Below are 9,892 nucleotides of genomic sequence, written 5' to 3'. Positions count from 1 at the left end.
CGAACCCGGGACTCTGGCGCCGTGAGGCAGCAACTCTTCCGCTGCACCACCGTGCTGTCCTGAATCACCGCTGCCTGTCCATAATCCACATCCCTCAATTCCCTGCGTATCCACGCACCTGTCTAACATCCTCGTAAACGCCAATATCTTGCTGCCTCCGCTTTTATCTTTTAAGGGGGTGTCACGGTGGTGCAGCGGTAGAGTTGCTGCCTCACAGCGCCGGAGACCCGGGTTCCATCCTGACTACGGGTGCTGTCTGTACAGAGTTTGTGCGTTCTCCCCGTGACCTGTGTGGGTTTTCTCCGGGTGATCCGGTCCCATATTCCAAAATCATGCAGGTTTGCAGGTTAATTGGCTTCTGGAAATTGTCCCTAGTGTGCAGGGTAGAATTAATGTACAGGTGATCGCTGGTCGGCACGGACTCAGTGGGCCGAAGGGCCTGTTTCCGTGCTGTACCTCTAAACATATCCGAACACCGCCCCCTCGTCAGTGCGTTACAGGCACGTGCCACCCTCTGGGTGACAAACCTGCCCCGCACATCCCCTGTAAACGTTCTCCCGCTCACCGGAAAGCAAAACCCTCCCTCCCGTGACACTTCCACCCCCGGGGAAATATTCTGACAGTCTGCTCCTGCTCACATTTCTCAATGTGGCATCTTGCTGTGTATAAATTGTCTGCTCTGTCTTCCACTTTAGCTGGGGCTTCTGAAGAAAAATATCTAAAAGAATTCAGGGCACTTTGAAAGAAAGTGTCGGGGCACTACATGAATGCAATCTTTTCTCACTTGCTTCTCTTAAACGAATGAATAGATGAATGAATGAATTGATTAATTAATCGATTAATTGATTAATTAATTAATTGATGGATTGATTTATTAATTGATCAATTAATTGATTAATCAAGTAATCGACCAATTAATGAATTATCTAATGGATTAATGGATCTAATGAATTAATGCATTTATTGATTAATTAATTGGCTAAATAATAAATTGATCGATTGGCCAATTAATTTAATTAATTAATTGATCAATTAATAATCAATTCATCAATTAATTGACAAATTAATTAATCATGAATCCATTAATTAATCAAGCACCTCACCCAATCAATTAATTAATTCAGTTGGCCGATTAATTAATTGCTTAGTTGCTTAATTAAGTGATTAATTGATTAATTAATTGATGGATTAAGTGATTAACAAACTGATTAATTGATTGGCTAATTGATTAATTAAGCGATGAATTGATTAATGAATGAATGAAGCTTTATTATCACATGTGACAAGTCTCGGTGAGGTTCATCGTTTTGCATCCACAAGGTATGCAAAGAGTGGCCACACAAACTATATTGACCTCATTGTAAATTGCATTGTATTTATCTGCCCTTAGATCCTAATCCTTCTCCTCCCCTCTCTCTCCTGCTTACTGGAGATGCCCCCCGTCTCCAGCCCTGCCAACTTTGCCCGACGCGCTTCCTAACTGCAACTATTTTCACTCTTCAGAAGCTGAAGATGGAGATTGCTCAGGTCATCACGGACCTGGAGAACTTCAATCAAGCAGGGGAGAGGTGAGTCCGAGCCAATTTGACCAAGGAAGAAAGACTGGATAGACTTGGTTTATACTCTCTAGAATTTAGAAGATTGAGGGGGGATCTTATAGAAACTTACAAAATTCTTAAGGGGTTGGACAGGCTAGATGCAGGAAGATTGCTCCCGATGTTGGGGAAGTCCAGGACAAGGGGTCACAGCTTAAGGATAAGGGGGAAATCCTTTAAAACCGAGATGAGAAGAACTTTTTTCACACAGAGAGTGGTGAATCTCTGGAACTCTCTGCCACAGAGGGTAGTTGAGGCCACAGTTCATTGGCTATATTTAAGAGGGAGTTAGATGTGGCCCTTGTGGCCAAGGGGATCAGAGGGTATGGAGAGAAGGCAGGTACGGGATACTGAGTTGGATGATCAGCCATGATCATATTAAATGGCGGTGCAGGCTCGAAGGGCCGAATGGCCTACTCCTGCACCTAATTTCTATGTTTCTATGTTTAAGGAGTTACAATAGACAATAGGTGCAGGAGTAGGCAGTTCGGCCCATCGAGCCAGCACCTCTCAAAATTGAATGAGTGTGAATGGGTGATCGATGGCCAGCCAGGACTCGATGGGCCGAAGGGCCTGTTTCCGTGTTACCATATAACATATAACCATATAACAATTACAGCACGGAAACAGGCCATCTCGACCCTTCTAGTCCGTGCCGAACACATAATCTCCCCTAGTGTTGTATCTCTAAACTATGTTAATCAAGTTTTCCTTTGCTTCCGTTCAGCAAAGTTGCAGAAAGGAACAAACTGATGGCTGTGGGCAGGAAGAAATTCAACATGGATCCGAAAAAGGTACCAACCCTCTCCTCAATGTACATCACCTCTCTCCGACAAGTGTAAAAACTTACAAAATTCTTAAGGGGTTGGACAGGCTAGATGCAGGAAGATTGTTCCCGATGTTAGGGAAGTCCAGGACAAGGGGTCACAGCTTAAGGATAAAGGGGAAATCCTCTAAAAACGAGATGAGAAGAACTTTTTTCACGCAGATAGTGGTGAATCTCTGGAACTCTCTGCCACAGAGGGTAGTTGAGGCCACTTCATTGGCTATATTTAAGAGGGAGTTAGATGTGGCCCTTCTGGCTAAGGGGATCCGAGGGGATGGAGAGAAGGCAGGTACGGGAGACTGAGTTGGATGATCAGCCATTATCATATTGAATGGCAGTGCAGGCTCGAAGGGCCGAATGGCCTACTCCTGCACCTAATTTCTATGTTTCTATGTTTCTATGTAACTCCACACCTCTCCTCTCCTTGCCTTACACTCTTTTATAATAATAATAATAATAAATTTTATTTATGGGCGCCTTTCAAGAGTCTCAAGGACACCTTACAAAAATTTAGCAGGTAGAGGAAAAAATGTAAGTGGAATGAAATAAATAGTAGAGACATGACTAGTACACAAAGTAAAGACAGAATTCAATTCAAAACACAATACGAGGCAATTCAAGCACAGATGAAAAGGGAGGGGGACGTGGGGCTAAGGATAGGCAGAGGTGAAGAGATGGGTCTTGAGGCAGGACTAGAAGATGGTGAGGGTTATCTATTTTCCACCTGGCCTTTGTCCACCCACCTGACGATCAGAAACTCCCTCATCCGCCTCCACCTTACATTGGGTGAGGCTTTAACCGAGTCCACGCCGACCAGCGATCCCCGCACATTAACACTATCCTACACCCACCAGGGACAATTTTTTACATTTACCAAAAGCCAATTAACCTAAAAACCTGCACGTCTTTGGAGTGTGGGCGGAAACCGAAGATCTCGGAGAAAAACCCACGGGAAGAACGTGCAAACTCCGTACAGACAGCACCCGTAGTCGGGATTGAACCCGGGTCTCTGGCGCTGTAAGGCAGCAACTCTACCGCTGTGCCACCATGACCGCCCTTGACTTGTGACTTGGACAAGTGACATTTTGGGCTAGTCCCCTTCTTCAGACTAATGTAACTAATGCATGGACTTTCTCCCATCCCCCCAATCCTCCATCACCTCTCCCTCCAAGATATCTTGCACTCTCCCCCAAATGTCCATGGCATTCTCTGCCACAGAAGGCAGTGGAGGCCAAATTCACTGGATGTTTTCAAGAGAGAGCTCTTTGGGCTAACGGAATCAGGGGATATGGGGAGAAAGCAGGAACGGAGTACTGATTCTGGACGATCAGCCATGATCATATTGAATGGCGGTGCTGGCTCGAAGGGCCGAATGGCCTACTCCTCCAGCACCTATTGTCTATGTTTCTATATTGGAGTTTTCTGGTAGGGACAGCGTTACTGCCTTGTAGATAGAGCTCGGGCTTTTGTGCACAGACAGGTAGCTATTTCCCTTCATGTTTGGCTCAGTTAGCAAGGCAGGAAGCTGCATGAGATGCACTTGCAGAGTTGAGCTCTGCTGAAGCAACACCATGAGGGCCTCGATGGTGGAGAAACCCAACGCTGTTTCCTCAGCAACTGTTGCTTGCAAAGAAATCAATCTCTCTGCTCAGTCCGCTGAGTACCAGAGTAACTCTGTGGAATTCTCTGCCTCAGAGGGCGGTGGAGGCCGGTTCTCTGGATGCTTTCAAGAGAGAGCTAGATAGGGATCTTAAAAATAGGGGAGTCAGGGGAGAAGGCAGGAACGGGGTACTGATTGGCGACGATCAGCCATGATCACATTGAATGGCGGTGCTGCCTCAAAGGGCCGAATGGCCTACTCCTGCACCTATTGTCTATTGTCTATAACTCAACACATCAGGCAGCATCTCTGGAGAACATGGGCAGGTGATGGTTCAAGTTATAACCATATAATAATTACAGCACGGAAACAGGCCATCTCGGCCCTTGTAGTCCGTGCCAAACACTTACTCTCACCTAGTTGGGGCCCTTCAGACAGACCGCAGAGGAGAAAGCTGGGAAGGAGAGTTGGGGAGGTGGGCCGATGCCCGGCAAGTGATGGGTGGATACAGTTGAGAGGGGTTGGATGGGCAGATGGGTGGAGTAACAGGGTGTCAGATAAGGAAAGAAGAGAATGTTTTAGTATAGTTTAGTTTAGTTTAGAGATACAGCACAGAAACAGGCCCTTCGCCCCACCGGGTCCGTGCCGGCCAGCGATCCCCGCACACTAACACTATCCTACACCCACTAGGGACAATTTTTACATTTACCAAGCCGATTAACCTACAAACCTGTACGTCTTGGAGTGTGGGTCCTCTCGTGATTTTGTACACCTCTATAAAATCACCCCTCATCCTCTTGGTTTCTTGGTCCTCCAAAATATTCCAAATGGAATTTAAACTGTGGAGGTGGTGAACTCCTGCGCTTCAAGGAATGGAGACCCAGCCTACTCAACCTCTCCCTGTAGCTCACACCCTCTAGTCCTGGCAACATCCTCGTAAATCATCTCTGTACCCTTTCCAGCTTGACAACATCTTTCCTATAACACGGTGCCCAGAACTGAAACATAGAAATTAGGTGCAGGAGTAGGCCATTCGGCCCTTCGAGCCTGCACCATTCGCCATTCAATATGATCATGGCTGATCATCCAACTCAGTATCCCGTACCTGCCTTCTCTCCATACCCTCTGATCCCCCCCGGCCACAAGGGCCACATCTAACTCCCTCCCAAATACAGCCAACGAACTGGCCTCAACCACCCTCTGTGGCAGAGAGTTCCAGAGATTCACCACTCTCTGTGTGAAAAAAGTTCTCCTCATCTCGGTTTTAAAGGATTTCCCCCTTATCCTTAAGCTGTGACCCCTTGTCCTGGACTTCCCCAACATCGGGAACAATCTTCCTGCATCTAGCCTGTCCAACCCCTTAAGAATTTTGTAAGTTTCTATAAGATCCCCTCTCAATATCCTAAATTCTAGAGAGTATAACACAATACTCTAAATGTGGTCTCACAAACGTCTTGTACATCTGCAACATGACCTCCCGACCGCTGTACTCAATACTCTGACTGATGAAGGCCAAGGTGCTCAAAAGCCTTATTGACCACCTCGCCAATGGGTGACTCCACAATCACGTTCCTAGATCCCTCTGCTCTACAATAGGCCGACACGATGGCCCAGCGGTAGAGTTGCTGCCTCACAGCGCCAGAGACCCGGGTTCCGTCATGACTACGCAAGCTGTGAGAAGGAGAAAGAGGGGATGGAGATCTAGGAAAATGCAGAACAGATCATTGTTAACTTGTAGAAGGTGACAACAAAGCAGACAGAGATGTTCTTACACCTTACACTTCCTTATCTCTGCATCTCCCGCACCCCCGACTCAGTCAAGAAGGCTCATCAGCGTCTCTTCTTCCTGAGGAGACTGAAGAAGGTCCATCTGTCTCCTCAGATCCTGGTGAACTTCTACCGCTGCACCATCGAGAGCATCCTTACCAACTGCATCACAGTATGGTATGGCAACTGCTCTGTCTCCGACCGGAAGGCATTGCAGAGGGTGGTGAAAATTGCCCAACGCATCACCGGTTCCTCGCTCCCCTCCATTGAGTCTGTCCAAAGCAAGCGCTGTCTGCGGAGGGCGCTCAGCATCGCCAAGGACTGCTCTCACCCCAACCATGGACTGTTTACCCTCCTACCATCCGGGAGGCGCTACAGGTCTCTCCGTTGCCGAACCAGCAGGTCGAGGAACAGCTTCTTCCCGGCGGCTGTCACTCTACTCAACAACGTACCTCGGTGACTGCCAATCACCACCCCCCCCCGGACACTTATTATTATTTATTCAAATCGTTTGCTATGTCGCTCTTCAAGGGAGATGCTAAATGCATTTCGTTGTCTCTGTACTGTACACTGACAATGACAATTAAAATTGAATCTGAATCTGAATCTGAGTCTGAAGAAGGGTCTCCGCCCGAAACATCGCCCATTCCTTCTCTCCAGGGATGCTGCTGAGTTACTCCAGCATTTTGTTTCCATCTTCGGTTTAAGCCAGCATCTGCGGTTCCTTCCTCTACATCATGGCAGATGACATCAATGGTGTTGAGTCATAGATCATCCATCATCTAATAGAACAAGTGAGGTTTGTGGGCTCGACTGACCTAGTTACACTGTCAGATTTATCATCTAAGATCGACTGAGAGTTAAGAAGAACAATGGAATACTTAGAAAAGACTGCATCATTCAAGATCATCGACCTGTTTCCGGCACTTATCTAGTGTTGGCAAGGTCTTTTAAACTCATAGAGTGATACAGCGTGGAAACAGGCCCTTCGGCCCAACTTGCCCACACCGGCCAACATGTCCCCAGCTACACTGGTCCCACCTGCCCACGTTTGGTCCATATCCCTCCAAACCTGTCCTATCCATGTTCCTGTCTAACAGTTTCTTAAACGTTGGGAAAATCCCAGCCTCAACTACCTCCTCTGGCAGCTCGTTCCATACACCCACCACCCTTTGTGTGAAAAAATTACCCCTCAGATTCCTATTATCTTTTCCCCTTCACCTTGAACCTTTGTACCCTGGTCCTCGATTCACCTACTCTGGGCAAGAGATTCTGTGCATCTACCCGATCTATTCCTCTCATGATTGTATACACCTCTGTAAGATAAGTCGGCTAGATCCTAGATAGTGATCGGATGGATGGATGAAAGATGAGGAGGTGTAGGGAGGATGGTCTGGAATGAAGGCTAATAGCGGGATTGGGAAAGGGAAAGTGAAAGGGTGAGGCAAAAGAAAAAAAGACACAGAGTGCTGGAGTAACTCAGCAGGCCAGGCAGCATCTCTGGAGAGAGACCCACCAGAGTTAATGTACTGTAGACACAAGGAACTGCAGACGCTGGTTCACAAGAAAAAGACACAAAGTGCTGGAGTAACTCAGCAGGCCAGGCAGCATCTCTGGAGAGGGTAGTCGAGGCCAGTTCATTGGCTATATTTAAGAGGGAGTTAGATGTGGCCCTTGTGGCTAAAGGGATCAGGGGGTATGGAGAGAAGGCAGGTACGGGATACTGAGTTGGATGATCAGCCATGATCATATTGAATGGCGGTGCAGGCTCGAAGGGCCGAATGGCCTACTCCTGCACCTAATTTCTATGTTTCTATGAGAGAGACCCACCAGAGTTAATGTACTGTAGACACAAGGAACTGCAGGCACTGGTTCACAAGAAAAAGACACAGAGTGCTGGAGTAACTCAGCAGGGCAGATGGCATCTCGGGAGAACGTGGACAGGTGACTTTCTTGGAACACAGTCTGAAGAAGGGTCCCGATCTGGTCGGGGCGGGCATAGTGGGCTGAAGGGCCTGTTTCCCCGCTGTTTATCTAAATTATACACGGTGGCAGGAAATGACTGAGCAGGATGACTGCAGCATTATTTATAAACGTGGAACAACTTTACTCACCAGCTGAACTATTTCCTGCCGTCATTTTATCAATTGCTAAGAGATCACATGACGTCATCGAAAATAATTGTGGAGGAGGGAACTGCAGATGCTGGTTTAAACCGAAAAAAGACACAATGTGCTGGAGTAACCCAGCGGGTCAGGCAGCATCTCGAAGCATCACGTATTCCTTTCCTCCAGGTTTGTAGGTTAATTGTCCCTAGTGTGCGGGGATCGCTGGTCGGCACAGACTCGGTGGGCCGAAGGGCTTGTTTCCGCGTTGTATCTCTGAACTAAACTAGACTTTGAACCTTTGTCAATGACTGACTTTCTTTCTTGCCAGGGAATAGATTACCTGATACAGAACAAGGTGCTGTGTCAGAATGAGGAGGACATTGCCAAGTTTCTGTACAAGGGGGAAGGCTTATACAAAACCCCCATCGGAGACTATCTTGGAGGGAGGTGAGTCTGATGGATTTCTTGCACCATGTATGATGTTTACACATTGTGTGGTGCTGCTGCAGCGAGCAAGAGTTTCATTGTTCTATCTGGGACATATGACAATAAAACACTCTTGGCTCTCGACAGGACAGTTGCACAATTCCAGCTGCTGCCCCACAGCGCCAGAGAAGGTTCACCAGACTGATTCCTGGGATGGCAGGACTTTCATATGAAGAAAGACTGGATGGACTCGGCTTGTACTCGCTAGAATTTAGAAGATTGAGGGGGGATCTTATAGAAACTTACAAAATTCTTAAGGGGTTGGACAGGCTAGATGCAGGAAGATTGTTCCCGAAGTTGGGGAAGTCCAGAACAAGGGGTCACACAGTTTAAGGATAAGGGGGAAGTCTTTTAGGACCGAGATGAGAAAATCATTTGAAGTGGTGAATCTGTGGAATTCTCTGCCACAGAATGTAGTTGAGGCCAGTTCATTGGCTATATTTAAGAGGGAGTTAGATGTGGCCCTTGTGGCTAAAGGGATCAGGGGTTATGGAGAGAAGGCAGGTACAGGATACCGAGTTGGATGATCAGCCATGATCATATTGAATGGCGGTGCAGGCTCGAAGGGCCGAATGTCCTACTCCTGCACCTATTTTCTATGTTTCTATGTTTCTAGACCCGGGTTCAATCCTGACTACAGGTGCTGTCTGTACGGAGTTTGTACGTTCTCCCCCAGCGACCACAAAACTCCCTGTGAGTTTTCTCCGGGTGCTCCGGTTTCCTCCCACACTCCAAGCATTGGCTTCTGTAACTTGCAGGATACAAACCTGAGATAACACGAGTCTCTTTCCACACAGTGTGACTCCATGTCTCTGATGACCCACAGTGTGTTGAGCAGATTGGAGGTGTAAGGACATACGATAAAACATGAATTCGTTTTGTAGTTTTAGAGATGCATAGTGCGGAAACAGGCCCTTCAGCCACTCGCCCATGCTGACCAACATGTCCCATTTACACTAGTCCCACCTGCCTGCATTTGGCCCATATCCCTCCAAATCTATCATATCCATGTACCTGTCAAAATGATTCCTAAACATCGCGATGACCAGCGACCTCCGCACGCTAACACTATCCTACACACACTGGGGACAATTTACATTTACACCAAGCCAATTAACCTACAAACCTGTACGTCTTTGGAGTGTGGGAGGAAACCGGAGCACCCGGAGAAAACCCACGTGGGTCATGGGGAGAACGTGCAAACTCTGTACAGACAGCACCCGGGTCTCCGGCGCTGTGAGGCAGCAACTCTACCGATGCAGCACCGTGCCGCCCAACCGCATCACCCCCCCCCCCCCCCCCCAAATAAAGCAGGTTCAATAATGGGCTAGTATTGGCTTAAGCCCTCCCTTTACCACCTCCAGTTTAAATTCCATTTGGAATATTTTGGAGGACCAAGGACCAAGAACCAAGTACATTTGAGTGATTGTTATATGGACGGTAAAATTATAAAGTTGGCTTTCGTAGATAAAATGCTGTAGGAATTTTTAAGCAGTGGGTCCAGTCAGTT

At 47.4% G+C, this 9,892-nt stretch overlaps 1 protein-coding gene across 1 annotated transcript in view; it reads left to right on the top strand.

The window, feature by feature from the left end:
- LOC129713954 (cytohesin-3-like) overlaps positions 1–9,892 on the top strand; it is a 31,901-nt gene that overhangs the window by 11,101 nt on the left and 10,908 nt on the right. The window contains exons 3-5 of the mRNA XM_055663371.1: positions 1,504–1,568; positions 2,323–2,389; positions 8,225–8,343. Of these exons, the coding sequence (XP_055519346.1) occupies positions 1,504–1,568; positions 2,323–2,389; positions 8,225–8,343 (251 nt within the window). The remainder of the gene's footprint in view (positions 1–1,503; positions 1,569–2,322; positions 2,390–8,224; positions 8,344–9,892) is intronic.

Source organism: Leucoraja erinacea, chromosome 37, assembly GCF_028641065.1.
Source record: "Leucoraja erinacea ecotype New England chromosome 37, Leri_hhj_1, whole genome shotgun sequence".
NCBI lineage: Eukaryota > Metazoa > Chordata > Chondrichthyes > Rajiformes > Rajidae > Leucoraja > Leucoraja erinaceus.
This window is presented reverse-complemented; position numbering and strand designations above follow the sequence as displayed.